We start from the raw sequence: 15,465 nt of genomic DNA, 5'->3' as shown, positions 1-15,465 counted from the left end.
CCTGGGGGGGGTGGAGGTTCCCAGCCTCCCAGGGGAAGGCGGGCCACCGTTTTTAGATTCATTTACCAAGAGAAACCAAACACTTTGACTTTTACCTGGGACAACCTGACGTTTACATGTTGGCAATTAATCATTTGACGATTTGGAAGACTCAGCAAGACAAGCATGAAGGCGGATTCAGCCCCTTAGCACCTCTGACCCGCCTGTCGCTCTAGGTGGAGCTGAAGACAGGTGCTAGAGTCCCACTCGGCCATTTTAAACCTGAACCAAGTTCGAGCAAGTTGGCAAGATCAATGTCATTTTTGGAACCACTTCCCGGGGCCTCGGCTGTGGGGCCGCGGGGAGTGGCCGCCCACGGGAACCCCTCCCAGAGGGGAGGAGAGGGCAGCGAGTGTGCTCCCCACCCACCACACTCGGAGTCCCCCAGACCTGCCCACCTCCTCTCCCACTGAGCCCTCGAGAGGTCAAGGGGCGTCTTGTCCTCTGGCTGAGCCAGTGCAGCGGGGGGAGTAGTGGGCGGGAGGAGAGCCTCCGGGGTGCGTGCTCGCCCCTGGTGGTGCGGGGTTAAGTCTCGGCATCCGCTACCGCAGCCGCTGCAGCCGAGTTCACTGCCCGCCAGGAGGGACCCACGTGGCGCGGCAGGCAGACCTCTCCTGTCCCTCCTGCGGCTCCCCTCAGCGGGGTGTTTGAGTCCATCGGCCTATTCTGGGCCCCTGCTCTGTCTCTGGTGAATCTTCTCACCCTCGGCAACTCTGGCCTGCACCCCAATTTGTATGTGCATACATAAATAAAAATAACTCTTTACAAAAATTCAGCAAGACTAAAGTGAGGGGGGCACTCTGGGAGAACAAAATGTTTCCTGAAGGGCTTGATCTTGAGGCCCCTTTTTTCTCCAGAGCAGCTCAAGTTGTGTCCCAGGGAACCCACTTTGGGGAGGGCTGCTGTGGGCGCAGGTGGGCCCCAGGCTGGGAAATGATGGGCTCCCCGACCTGGATCTTCTGGGTCTTCTTGAGCATCATCTCCATGTCATTGTTGAGCTCCGTGACGTACGTGAACCGAGCAAAGTTCTTCTCCTCCTTGGCTAGAAAGTCCTCGATGAGCTGGTGCAGGTTTCTGTTCTGGGACAGCTTGAGCAGCCGCAGGTGTGCCACCTCGTAGCTCTCCGAGCTCTCACCCTTGTTCTTCTTCCCGTGCTTCATGGCTTTGAGGGCTAGAAAAGACCCCAGCGCCTGAGTCTGAGAGGAGCCACTCTGAGCAGCTCCAGGTTACGCTGCCTTGAGGGGGCGAGGGGTGGCAGGGGGATGAAAGGGGGCAGGGGACGCCCCCAGACGCCGGGCGAGACCCCGGCTCCTAGCCCCCACCTTCTCCAGGAAGCATTTGCTGTGCGCCGGCCTCTGCGACCCACCCTGCTCCCCAGGGAGCTTTTAGGAGGAATCAGACAAAAGGAAATCTAAACTTGTCATTTGCTAAATTTGGCTTATTACAGGGAGACTTGGGCTCCTTGAGGCGCGAGGGGAGAGCGTGAGAATGGAGAGGAGCCTAGAAAGCGTACCTCCTTCTCTTCTGGCCTGTTCCTCAAACTCTATGCGATCGTTCAGCTTGACCAGCAGGAAGGATTTGAGCTTAGTCTCGTGGTTGTAGACGCGCTCCAGCTCGCGGATCTCCAGGTTGTACTGGGAGATGTCCTTCTGCTGGCGGTCCTTCAGGGCGGCCATCCGAGCCATGGCTTCCAGCCTGAGCAGAGTCCAAGCACAGAGTCCGGGTGTCTGAAAACTCGTCTCTTCTCTGACTCTTACCCCACCCGTTCTAAATACTTCCAGCCCGGTCAGTGGCCATTATTTCTTCTCATCGTGGAGGTTTCTGGGAGTAGAACCACCTTCCTTACATGACTGACAGGAGTTGCAAGCCTGAGCTCACCTCCCTTCAACGATCCACCACCACCGCCATTGCCCTCACCGTCACCACCATCATCCTGACCGTCGTCATCGTGAACGTGTTCATCACATCAATCATCATCACTATCTCCATCACCACTATCACCACCATCTTGTCATTTACTATGTCCCAGCCACTCCCTGATGTCCATATATTATTTACCGCTCACTACTACAACGATGTAGTAGTGGTGGAGGCAAGATTCAAACCCAGATCTTGCTGATTCCCAAACCTGCGGTTCTCCACAACTAAGCTGGAGGCCTCTAGCCCCAGTGAGTGTGAAGCCAGGAGATAGCCGAGCCCGAGAGACACCCCAGAGGGTGCCCGGAGGAGATGCTAGCACATTGTCGTTTGAATCTCAGCTCTATCCGATCACCATTTACTGGCTCTCAGCTTACTACTTAGCACCCATGTCCTGCTCTGTCACCTGGGGATAAACTCCAACGACAGTTGTGAGCATTGAAATAATACCCAAAGCACCTGGCGCCGTGCATGGCACAGTCAGTGCTTCGAGTTATGATGGTGGTGATGGAAGGTTTCTCAACACAGAAGCACAGAGGACAGGGTGGCCGGCAGTGGGAAGCCAGACACTCGGGAGAAAGCGAAGCAACAGCACGTCTCGGCCCAGGGCCTCCCCCTAGCCCACCTCTGGTCGTAGGCCTGAGCGGATTGCTCAATGGCCAAGTTCATGGTTTTCTTCTGCATCAGCAGGCGCTGGTGGAGCTGCTGGTAGACGTGGTCATAAGCAGCCTTCTCATACCGAAGGTCCTCAATCTCCTTCCGGAGCTTCGCATTGGTGGCCAGCATCTTGTTAAAGTGAGTGGTGACCTGAGGGGAGGGCCGTGCCTCAGAGCAGGGCTCGCTCCTGGGGCATGAGACAAGCTCCCAGAAGGTGGCCAGAGGTTTGGAAGTCTCCCCCCACCCCCCGCCGCCACTTCCCACCCCCGGCCACAGGACAGGGGTTGGAGTGCTGGCTGAGAGCTCAAGTTGGCCACCAGCTGTCTGGATGACCTTTGGCAACTGAGTCAGACCGGGTTTACCGAGCTTCCAGAATCGGCGATTCCCGGAGAGAGAAACAAGATAAATGACACCGCGAGGAAGCCATCAGCGACATCCTAAAGGGGCGCTTTCTACAGGGCTGCTGAGCCCCACTCCCCACATGCTGATGGTGCCCAGAGTCGGGCTGGGGTCATCCAGAGCACTGTAGTTTGAATCTCAGCTCTGGCTCTCAGCTTACTACCTGGCACCCATGTCCAAAGGCAGCACCCCTGGCACCTGTGCTGTATAATGCTTCGTGCTGGGGGCTGCGGTGCTTGGGAAGATGTTCACGAGGCACCAGGTGGCAGTGGCACCCAGGCCACCACACAGCCACGACCAGAAATGTTTCCTTTGGGGGCAAGATTTGCCTTGATTGACAACCACTGTTCTAGATTAAAGAAACCTGAGACCTCACGTCAATAGGATCCTTGATCGGATCCAGCTTTTAAAGTCCTTTGGGGGCGAGCTAGAGAGATGGTAACCAGGCGACACTGGTTTTGTAAGATGGGACCGTGATCTCATGGTTTGAGAGAAAACGTTTAACTTTTAAACGGGCATGCTCAGGTATGAACGGGTGAAACGTCAGTGTCTGGAGTTTTCCTTAAAATAGTAGGGGGGAAGGGTGAAACAAACACAGCAAAATGTGAACAATTAGTCAGTGTAAGCCGCGGGTGTTCATGGGCTCACTCCCTTTTGTATGTCTTCCTAAATGTGTCCTAACAAACATGAGAGAAGTGTATCATAAACACTGAAATTAAACACACACACGCATATTCCTTCGGGTAAGGGGAGAGGTCGCAGGAGAGATTTTCAAAGCCTGTTGTGAGGAGAGGTGGGTTTCTGCAGGGCGAGATTAAGGAGGCCCTGGCTCTGGGTGTCTGCGGCCCGCGAGCCTGAGAGTGAGCGGCGCCTCCTTGCGTTTTGGATCTGGGGCTGTCGCGTCCTGGCCCAATCCCAGCCGAGTTTCTTCTAGGGCGAGTCCCGAGCAGCAACACCACAGAAGGGAGCCACTGCGCCCGGTTCTGACTCTATTTTTGCAACCTCCCCTCGCCTTAGAAAGACACCAGCCACTAGTCATTTGCTCTTAGGTGAATTTAGCCCCAAAGCTACTGACCTGCTATGCTATCCCCTGTCCTCTGCCTCAGAGGGAATATTTTCAGGTTCCAGTGAGTAGGTGGCAGAGACTTTAGGTCTTGGGACCCTCCGGGGCCCTAAAATAACCTTAGAGGCAGCTAATAAACTAAGGCACAGACAGATGAGGCGGGAAGGGGAAGAGGGGGACTAGTTTGAGCTGCAAAAGTCACACCTCTCGGAAATGAAAGAGCGGCTACTACCACGGCCTTGGAGAAAGAAAATTATAAAGAAATATAAAAACCCAGCCCTCCCTGGGGGCGCAGCGGGTTAGAGCGCAGCACTGACAATCTAAAGCCACTTCCGCATGAGTTCGATCCCCGCCTGCCCCGGAGGTGACCACAGGGCGCGGCAGACCCCTCCTGACCCGCCCGCTGCTCCCCTCAGCAGTGTACTTCGTCGATCTACCTGTTCTGCTCCCCACTCTGTCTCTGGTGAGGCCTCTCGCCGCCCCAAGCCTCTGGCCTGTACCCCAGCTCTGTATGCACAAATAAATAAATCTTTAAAAAAAAAAAAAGAAAGGCTCCCTGGAAAGCTATGGGCCAACAAGAATGAGGGGGACAGAGGGTGAGTGGTGAGTTCCAAAAGGCCGCCTGGCCGTGGGGTGACTACCAGTGCACCTCTTAGTCAACCAACAGAGCAGCTACATTCTGCTACTTGCTCCACAGACATGTGCAGGGAAGACCTCACGTACGAGATTTAAACGGGTTTCCAAAATGTGGATCTGCTTTTGCAGTTTCTGGGGGTTGTTGGCCTCCTGTATTTTGGAGAAGATCTGTCTTTGGCTCAGAATTTTTTTTTCCATTTGAACAATCTGAAAGAGAGAGAGAGAGAGATAACCCATCTGTGTTAACATCTGTATGGACAGAAATGCTACTACAGTTCACTGACTCAAGTGTGCTAATCCCAAAAGTACATTGTTCTTTCTTTTTCTGTAAATGGAATTTTGATTTCTCTCCGGGATGCTGAATTCAACTTAGCCAGGTTGGGTTTAGTCTCATCTGTGCATGTGAAGTTCACGCACCTGCGGAAATAAATGCCAGCTTACCCTAAATCCACAGTGTCCACTAGAAGTGGCATCGGGTCCCGAGGAGCCCTCTGTAACCTGTTGGAAATTCTTTGGCGCTGCAGTGGTGTGGAGGAGGGGACGCTGGAGACAGAGTCAGCAGCCCTTAGGGGTAGGTAAGGAGAAGCCCCGATGCAGTGTTAGGTCTCTAGGGGCTAACCCCCGCCCTTGTGACTCTTCAAAGTCCCTCTGGAGATGGTGCAGTGAAAGCCCGCTTTAGAATTTTCTGTACCTAAAATCAACCTGTCTTTAACATATAAACCCAGGGTATTTGTCACTCCATTTAACAGACAATTATCCAAGAATAAATCAGAACATTCTTTGATGTGTCTGAAATTTTTCCAAGAATTTGTCTCCATTTAAAAAGTCATTTCACCAGCACAACCTGGCCCTGGGGTTGCAGACTCCAGCCCCAGTCTGCAGGATGGAATCCTCAGTGATTCTGCCTCTGGTGACATCTCTCTCTCCAGGGTCTGAAAACTGGCCCTCCATCCTCTCTGGCTCACTGCCTGTTTGTATAAATAAAGTTTTATTGGCACACAGCTGCAAGCATGCTTTAGGCACCATCTCTGGCTGCCTTCCTACTTGCTGTGGCTGAGTGGGGTGACTGCGATGCAGACTATGTGACCTGCAAAGCCAAAATATTTACTCTCTGTCTCTCTGCAGAAACAGTTTGCTGGCAGTGTTCTAGATAAGTCAGGCCAGAATGTTCTCTCGAAATACATACAATTTCAGTATAAATAAATGTCATTTCTTTCTCTGTTATAGCTAGGGCATTGATTGGAAAGAATCAATTCAAGAGGTAAAAGTTACTATCATTTATGAGTTTCATTTCAGGATTGTAGAGGTGTCACAGTAGTAAATGCAAGAAACCAGACGTGGAGACAAGGATGGGAAGGGGCTATTTATGTGCCCTTCTGTCTGCAGGCAAAATGAACCCGTGATTCGAGAGATCAGGTTCCTTGGGGGTGGTTCGTGGAACACAACCACGGAGACCTCTGGAGGAAGGGGGGGCATGCTCAAATGTTCTATATATCTTGATCTTGGAAATGTTCTATATATCTTGATCTTGGACTTGCACTAAGTCCAAGGTCATCAGCAGTTTCTTGGAAACTGCAACTTCAAGCAAAACGATATATAACAAAACGTGGCCCTTGAAAACATAGCTTTGTTCAAGGGAGATCAGGATTGTTTGGTTTTCTTCTCATTAATCAGCTCATCGGTAATAATACAATATTGAATGAAGTGACATATTCAAGAACCTCTTATGTGTAAAAATCCATCAAGTCATATCCTTAAGATGTGTGTACTTGGCTGTACATGACTAGTAACAGCAAAGAGTGAAGGAGGGAAGGCGCCCTCCTTCCTACTCCAGCACTGCTGCTCACCCTCCAGTTGCTTCAGTGTCCCGATTCATGCTCATACCCGATAAATTGTCCCTTCATTAAACTCTTCTCAAAGCACCTAACCAAAGTTCAATTGATTCCTGGCAGGAACCTAACTAATATGGGGTGGAGGTGGGGTGGCGATTTACTATAAACTGGGAGGAAGGCATTTGAAAAGGCTCCCCAAGAAGTCACGCTTAACTGGAGACTTCAAGGACGAGAAGCCAGGAGAGTGGAGCATGTGCAAAGGCCCTGAGGTGGGAAAAGTCTTATCCTGTTTGGGGAAAAAAAGTCTTCTGAAGCCTCAGTGAGACAAGTTAAGGAGGGAAGGGTGTGGGAAGAGGCCACGCTGGGGGGTGGGAAAGCATCATCTGGACTTCCACCACTCCTTCCCCTTGCTCTGTGTGCTGGTTAACCCTTCAAGAGAAAAATCACACCTTCCCATCCAGTTCTGCCAGCAGCACTTTCATGGATTTAATCAGAGCCTCGTAGTCCTCCTTGGTTTGCATCAGAAAGCGCAGTTCCACATAGTTTTTGTCATTCAGATCCAAGTTCTTTGAGGAATTGATGAGACTCAAAAGCAGGGTGAGTTCATCTTGCTCCTCCTGAAGGGTCTTGATTTCCTTGCTGTGGGGAAAGCAGCCTGTGATTAACCTTGAGTCTCCAGTCTACCTTGATCCTACCTGCGCAAGAAGCAGGGACTTGTCAAAGGTCTTGGCTCTAGGTCTAGAAGTCAGGTCACCTGTGACCCAGTTCCCAGCCACTTCAACCCCTCCACCTCTTTTGGACGGTCATTTATTTTCCTAGGGAGCAATTTGCAAATGTACCTGTCAAGACTCATTACCTAGACATAGTGGGAGCCCCAAGTCCTCTTTGCCAGCGGCTCACTGGCATTTGTCTGATTGTGCACTTTCCTGCCAGACTTTACAGCCAATTATCTCTGGTAATGAAGGCAAACCCATCAGGCAGGATTTTTCAATTTTGTGTCAACATGGAGATGTGCTCTAACCCCTAGCCCCTACCAGTTTCTCTACATGGGATACTAATGATTTATTAAATTGCTGGCACATGTCTCCTCCTTTCTCTCCCTCTGTCTACCCTAGAGGAAAGAGGAGGTGGGGACATGAGCAAACAGGAATTTCAAAAAGAGATGATCCAGGCAACTGCACAACAACTGAGCATGGGAAATGGCACAGAGGCTGTGTTTCTGGCAAATTCTGGGTGTCCTAATGCAGCTGCTCAGTGTGGTGGGTAGACCAGCTGCCTCACTGTCCTTTGGAAGCTTAGAAAAACACAGATGCTCAGGCCCCTACCTGGGACCAAATGAGTCAAAACCTGCTCTGTAACATCATTCTTTTTTTTTTTTTAAGATTTATTTATTTATTCATATAGAACTGGGGTACAGGCCAGAGATGCGGGGGGTGAGAGGATTCACCAGAGACAGAGCAGGGAGCAGAACAGGCAGATCAACAAAGCACACTGCTGAGGGGAGCAGCGGGCGGGTCAGGAGAGGTCTGCCGGGGCCCTGTGGTCACCTCCGGGGCAGGCGGGGATCGAACTCATGCTTAAGCGGCTTCAGCTTCCCAGTGCTGTGCTGTAACCTGCTATGCCATCAGGGAGGGCCTGTAACATCATTCTTAAATGACTGATAAAGTCAAGTTTAGGAAGCACTTAGAACAGCACAGAATGTTCTAGAACAGAGTTCTGTGAACTTTTTTCCAAAAGTGCCAAAAAATAAATAGTTTAGGCTTTATAGGCCCAGTGGTCTCTGTTGCAAACACTCAACAAAGTGATCATGGGCTGCCTGTCAATGAGGAGGCATGGGTGTGTGCCAATAAAACTTTATTTACAAAACAGGCAATGAGCCAGCCTTGGCCCAAGGGCCACTGTTTGCTGACCTGGTTTCTAAAGCAGTGCTGTCGGAAATGCTCTCTACTACTCCGTCCCATTGCATCCATTTCAATGTGGCTACTGCACTGAAAGAACTAAATATTTAATTTATGTATTTAATTAATTACAAATGTAAATCATCGTGTGTGTGTGTGCGCACACATGCACACACGCAACCAGAGAGTACTCCCAGTTTTAGCTCTTCTTGTCTTCCAAGCTTGGCAACTGGGATACCCCCACCTCGCCTCCCCTGCCCCTCTCCAGGGGGCCTTTGTTAGGAAGGAGAGAGAGTGAGAGCACGATGGTTCATCAGCCAGGCTCCCAGAGGAGATCTGAGAGCCAAAAGGTTTGTTGTCTAGAGGGCTGAGATGCGGGGAAGAAGAGTCAGGTGCCCCTCAAATTCTCGGGAAGGATCAATGCAGGGTCAGCACTGGGAAAAGGCACCTCCTGAAGCAGCGCACCCTAAGCACCTCACCCCAGTTCTGGCCATTTTCATGTTTCTCACAAAGAAGCTAAAATCTCCATTCTTTAGTCTACCTCCTTTTCAATTCCATCAGAGTGAAACCAAATCAAATGGATTGGGATAGGGTAAGATGATGATAAGCTTCAAGAAAAACTGTATTAGAATGTATCAGAAAGAAGGGGATCCCCACTGCCCCTCACAGCAGACAGTGAGCAGGGTGACAGGCACAGGTGTGCAGCTGTGGCCGCACAGCCACGGAAGCGCAGAGCTACCTGGGGAAGGAGAACCGACTTGGCCAACTACACTTTGTGTTACTGTCTTAGCGTAATCTCACCCCTCCATAATGTCTTTTCCCAACAGATGTCAGCAAAAAGTCTTGAGCAAGGGAGGGTTTTTCTAGCTCACATGAAGATCCCATCGGAAGCAGCTGTGGCTCTGAGTGAGTTGAATCCATGGACGGTCTAGAGAAGCCCCTTGCTCTACCTGAACTCCATGCCTCATCTAACTAAGATTATCTTTCTAATAATGCAGTGTCTGCCTGTGTAAACATATCGATGTAGCCGAGGAATTACATTCCCTTGGAGGGAAGCTACAAAGCCTGTTTAGTGTTTGTATATTCAGTCCCAAGGCACATGAGGCAGACCACAATTTCTAGGGCAACCAATTTCAAATGCTCTATCTTGCAGATTCCATGAGAACACCGGGGCAGGGAGTGCCCCTTGGGGTACCCACAACCCAGTAACTTCTGCTTCTCCAGAAATGCCCCATCTGCATTGCCAGAAGCCTGGGTTGATAACCCTGGTCACTTGGCCACAGCTCATTGGGCCAGGGGTAGACAGCTGACCCTGGCAGAGCCAATCAGATTCTCCCTCTCCTGGGAATTTGGGATTGGACAGTCTCTCTCTGTGGCCCTCGGTAGCTCCAGAGTTAAGGCAGCCTGCTCCCAGCCACCATGGTTGAGATTCAGAGACAGAAGAAACACTACACATATAAAGAAATGGGAACTCGTGTGGTTTTTCTCGTTTGAATCCATAGACTCTGATGCCCTCCCCCTTGGCGTTCCTGAGACCCTGCAGATTCAATAATAGATCCCTCCTCTCCACGGAAATGATCCCAAGCAGGTTCAGCATCCGTGCTCCAGGGAGAGACGCAAGGGTCCCAGCCAGGGACAGGACAGAGCTCTGCCATCTCCATTGTTTTGTGGTCACAAGAGGCCGAGCAGGCCTGGTGACTGTGGTCACCGTGCCACACATTTCCGGACCTGTTGCTCTTGTCACTATTTCCCTCCAGCCCGTGCTCCCTCTTTCCAGCCTGCCAAGCTAGGTGTTGCAGAGAAGTTACAGAGCCTGAGGCCAGATCTAAACTGGACCTGCGGGCTCAGGTAGCTGTTCACCCAGGGCCGCTCGCAGCCCTGCGGCCACACGCTGCAGCTGGTATTTCTTACACCACCAATGGCCCATGCTGGTCAGACAAACAGACTTAAGTCAAGTCCACGCTCTGAACTTCTCAGTAAATAAAGTTGAATGGCTTCGTCTCGAGCCCTAGCCCTAAAACGGAGCCTGGCATCTCCGAGAGCCTCGCTCAGGCCCACAGGGTGGGTATCCCTGGAGCTCTCTCTCCCCAGTCTTTCACTATTCAACGAACACTGACTCCCGTCAGTCCTCACGGTGTCTCTGCAGGCCTCTTTTTGATCTTGGCCAAGGGTCTCAGGACCCACGGGTCCCTCTGACTCCCAGTGGCAGGGCAGGGGACAGCGCTGGTGGGCTCTCAGTTTAACCGCCTTTGAGGTCGGGGGTAAGATTGCTCTAGAGGTCCCAGCGCTTTGGATGCTGGCTGACAAGTTTGGGGATGTAGCTCAGTGCATGCTTCACATGTATGTCGACTAAGACAAGCCCCGTGATACCAACCCCAAGTTTGCTCCAGGTTCCCTCAGGGTAGAGCCCCGCTGTTACTCACAGCTGGCTGCTGAGCTTCTGCTGGGAGCGGAAGTTAAAGGACTTCCGACTGTCCACCATCTTCTTGAACTGCTGCCTCAGCTTCCGAAGCTCGGCCTCTGCCAGCTGCTCTTTGGCCTTCTCAGAAAGTTCTGGAAAATTTTCGGAGTCTTTTCTCCAGTTCTTCTACAGTGGGGAAAGACGGTGGGGGCATTGAGCTTTGGGTTAGGTGTCCAGTTCCAGGACAACGGGTAGGTGGAAGGGGTGGAGCCAGGCTGGAGGTGGACGGTCATCCTTGAGTGACGTCAACTGTTCATCTGTTACATGCAAAACCCGCCCAGGTTGCCTGGATGGAGAGGAAGCTGGGCCTCACTACGCATACTAAAGAGGCAGCCCTGCTGTGTGACCTTGGATGAGTCCCTTGACATCTCTGATCCCCCAGCTGCTCATCTATTTGTCGTTGGATGAGAGGAACTGGGTGCTCTGGATGCAGAGAGCAGGAGTTACGACCTACCTTCGGCATTTTGACAGAATTGTGTCTTCCCTCTGCTCACGGTAGGCAGCAGGCCCAAGCCAGAGGTGTCCTCTCTCTCTCTGCAGTGCCCTGTCCATGAGGGGGGAGGAAGAGAACTTGTGAGCACCCCAGTTGGTGGGGCAAACCGGATGGCACCTTCTCCCTTCCCCACCCCCGAGTCCCTCCTTCCGCCCACGGCTTGGCACCCAAGGACCACACACAGATGGCTGCCCGGGTGTGACGAGAGGCTTCTTTCTAAGCCATGTTTGTCTGAAACCCGTTCCTCTCATGGTTTATTATTAGGAGCCAGGCAGATGGCTCCAACGTGCCAGCGGCCCTCTGCCCCGTGTTCCCAGAGAAGAGAGGTCCAAATGGCATCAGGCCATGTGTCACCTGATGGGATTAAAGCAAAATGTGCCCAACTTCAACTGTCAGGGGGCCCCCTCCCCCTTTAAATGAGAGCTATTTTTATTATCTTGTCATCACTTGAGTGAGGCTTTTCTGCCCTACAGGTAGGGATGACAATGTTACTATCAGGAGCCCCGCAGAACTGTGAGTTCCTCCTCACCACCCCTCCCACTGCCCTCCAAGATTTTGGGACAAATTCCTAAAGCAGAGATGATAGCTTGGCTACCCACCGCGGGGTCCTGCTGCACCCCACATTGAGGGTTAATTGTGTCAGTCATCAGATCTCAGTCCAAGTTTTCCCCCAGTCACTTATTCTTTGGGCAAGTTACCTCAGCTCTCTGGGTCTCGGTTTCCTCGTCTAGAAACAGGAGACATTCTAGAAGCTACCTTACAGGCTGAGCATGTAAGGCCCTGAGCTAGGCACATAGTGAGCGTTCAGTTAACAACGGCTGGTATGTGCACAGTTCCATGTGAGCCAGAGTGAGGGGGTCCAGTGTAACGAATGTTTATGAAGGCTGAGTGTTACCCAGCATTCCTCTCTCCCTGTAACAACAGCCTGAATTGTCCAGAGGAAGCCCCCCGCCTGCCTTCATCTTTACTCCCCTGGTAAGGATCCCATCCCACCAGCCTCAGGATTAGAACTTTTAAGTCTGGAAGGGCCAAGCAAGGCCAGATTCCTGGCCAATCTGCATAAACCCCACTCCCTGGTCTGAGTGATTATTTCAGGGATGGGCATGTGATGATGGCTAGTCCAAGCAGATTAATAACGGAATTTGGTTTTGCACACAGAGAAACCCTGTGTCCTGCTGCACTTGAACCTAGGTGACAGGTTGGGAGTGACTGGCTGCAACTTGCTTCTGCAGGGAGCCTGAAAACAAAGCTAAGACAAAATGGAGTCTGAACGTTCGGGCCATCACTCAAGCCCCTGGACATAGCTAAGCCTGAATACAGACCTGGATCACATCCAATTACATTAATCAATATTGCCTCTTCAGGCAAACCGAGATACGTTTTCTAGAAATGAGCTTTCTGTCACTAGCAGCCAGATGAATTCTCATGCCTGAAGTCAATTCATTTAGCATACAAGCTAAGCCCCATCTGTGTGCTAAATGTTGTAGGGAATTCACAGTAGTAAGTCAGCCTTCTGGGCCTTAGGAATCCCACCCAGGGCAACACAGTGGGAAAGGTTCCGTGAAGGAGGTGATTTTAATTTGGGTTTTGATGGTTAAATAGGAGTTTGCCAAGTAGAGAAGAAAATGGAGGAAGGGATTTTGGGTATAGAGAACTGTCATGAGATCTATGTAGGTGACAGCACCCTCGGGCACAGACTGGTGAGGTCTGGGAAAGGCTGGATATTCCTTAAAGCAAGTATGTAATCGGGCCCACTGTAGGAGGCATCAGTTCATTCCTCCCCAACAGCCAACCCCCCTTGGTGTACTCTAGTCACACTCCCAGCTCTCCACAGCTCCAGGTGGGATCATGTGACGAGTTTCAACAGTGTGGGTAGAGGGGATGTGTGGGTGACTACCAGAAGTGGATATTCAGCCTCTCTCCCCCCACCTGAGATCCAGGAGAGGTGGAGCAGAACCACAACACAGGGCCCCCAAATCATCTTGTGGGAGTCACCTGCCAACAACAAATATCCTCACTGGACTTATTAGAAAATGAGAAATTAACTTTTGTTGTGGCAAGCCCATGAAATGTGGGGCTTGTAACAGCCACTGGTGTGACTCAAAGAACCCCTGACTTCTTCCTTGCTAATGGGATTCTGATTTTGTTTCTTCTCAAAGCACACAGCCCCACAGGATGAATCTTGATTGGTTCCCACATCATGGGGTCCTCTCTTCCCCTTGTCAGTGGTTGGTCTACATATGGACATGTGACAGGTTCTGGTCTATGAAACATAAAGAGAAATCTGTTCCTATTACAAAAGAACTTGTCCATGTTCCCTTCTCTTCTTGTTTTTGGGGATTATTGCGAAGGTGTAATGGTTGGTGCTGAGGCAACCATTCTGTGACCAGGAGGAAAATACCATTAGCACATTGAGGAGAGAAAAAAGGAAAGAAAAGAGGAAGGATGGGAATTTTAGATCCTATTGACACTGTTTAACACTGGCCCATCCCTGGAACTACCTACCTCTGGGCTTCTTGTTGAGCGAAATACTGTTCTTATTGTTGAATGCCATGCCTAGCAATTGCAATCTCGAGCATTCTTATCTTACAATGTAGGAACCTCTAGCTTTTCCCTGACATGTTCTAGAGAATTTGAGGACAAACTAAATTTTGGTAAATCATTCTTGAAGGAGAATCAAATGTTGGGAAATTCCCACAGGCAGATGTTGATTCCTTAGCTTGGTTCCTAAAGAAGCCTCATTGTTGGGGTAAAACCTACAGCGGATTTACCTGACTATTAAGGTTTGGGCAAAGGACACTCACTCTGGGCCTCTATCAACTGTAGACTGTTGTGCGACTCCAATTTCTTGTCATCTCTCAGATTATAGGCTCTTTGGGTCCTAAGTGGCTCTGTGATGCCCCTATAAAAGCATGAATGATATAGACCCAACATCACTAACGTCGTCATTTTACCTCTCGGAACCTCAGTTTCTTCATTTGTAAAGTAGGGAGACCCATGCTCAGCTCTTCTCATGAAATCATAGATCTAAAGCTCCCAGCTAGCACTGACAGGCATTTTGACAAATTTATGTAACTCATTCTGGGAGTCAGGATTTTCAAGTCCCGGTTTAGCCCCCCTTGAGCTAACTGGTTGTGCTGTGTCTGTCCCCAGCAACCAGAGGCTCCCTCAGTGCCTTGTGTCACATACTGGCCCCCACAGAGCGAGGCTCCCCCATGGACATGGCTTCTCTCCAGCTTCCGATGCTAACGCAGCCCTCTTCCTTCTGTCCATACCCCCTGGGCTGGTCCCACTCTGCCCATGGGAACAAAGCCACCCCCATTCTCACTGACGGGCCTGCCAAGAGACCCCCATGTCCCGGTGTTCCGGCCCCTGGCTCACCACTGTCGCTCATTCAGGGGTCTCAAACTCGCTCTCCTGCGCTGTGCGCTCCTCCCTGCTGCCTAACACCTCCCCATAATTCCCTTGTTCTCTGAACTGCCTGGAGCCAGCAGCCATTTGAGCCTGGGAGGAATCTCAAAGCTGCCCACTCCCAGGAAGCAGTGCGTGCCTGGGGTGTGCTGAGCGGCGCAGAGACCTGGGGGGACATCAGCGAGGGCCTCTAGCTCCCTTCCCCACCCCCCCACAGTATCCAAAGTCCTGAGCACATAGTGTGCACTCAGCAAACACTGTTGGAAGGGCTGAAGAGGCTGGAAGCCACCGCTACCATCTAGTGTGAATCAGCCAGGGTCAGGCCAGCAAGCTGAATGCTCCGAATCTGCCTTTAAAGGAAAAGCCTGACTCACTGAGGGCTCTGCAGGCCCCTGGGGCAAGGCACTGGGGGTTTGTGAATGCAGGTCTGAGGCCGTTGGAGCCTGGGCTGCGACCTGGCGGAAGGTTAAACAAACGCCTGGGGTGTAGCCAAGCCGGGGCGCAGAAACACACACACGCCCACTTTTAATTGGGATCGTTAAGGGGAGAGGGAGGCGGGGCACGGGACGTTCGTGGACTTTCTCCAGTTATTTATACTCTGTCGTTTATCCGTGCGTAACTGAGGGAGAGCATCAGACTTCCCAGGTAGTTAAACGTTT

At 51.3% G+C, this 15,465-nt stretch overlaps 1 protein-coding gene across 1 annotated transcript in view; it reads right to left on the bottom strand.

Annotated features, from left to right (window-relative positions):
• CCDC63 (coiled-coil domain containing 63) overlaps positions 1–11,037 on the bottom strand; it is an 18,766-nt gene extending 7,729 nt beyond the window's left edge. Inside the window, exons 1-6 of the mRNA XM_004690785.1 lie at positions 10,865–11,037; positions 6,993–7,182; positions 4,799–4,918; positions 2,582–2,763; positions 1,553–1,734; positions 990–1,210 (exon numbers count right to left, since the gene is read on the bottom strand). Coding sequence (XP_004690842.1) covers positions 990–1,210; positions 1,553–1,734; positions 2,582–2,763; positions 4,799–4,918; positions 6,993–7,182; positions 10,865–10,923 — 954 coding nt within the window. The 5' untranslated portion in view covers positions 10,924–11,037. The remainder of the gene's footprint in view (positions 1–989; positions 1,211–1,552; positions 1,735–2,581; positions 2,764–4,798; positions 4,919–6,992; positions 7,183–10,864) is intronic.
• Positions 11,038–15,465: the final 4,428 nt, after the last annotated feature.

This window comes from Condylura cristata, unplaced genomic scaffold (assembly GCF_000260355.1).
Source record: "Condylura cristata isolate star-nosed mole 26May11 unplaced genomic scaffold, ConCri1.0 scaffold00029, whole genome shotgun sequence".
NCBI lineage: Eukaryota > Metazoa > Chordata > Mammalia > Eulipotyphla > Talpidae > Condylura > Condylura cristata.
Note: the sequence above shows the minus strand (reverse complement) of the source record. Positions and strands in the feature narration are given on the sequence as shown.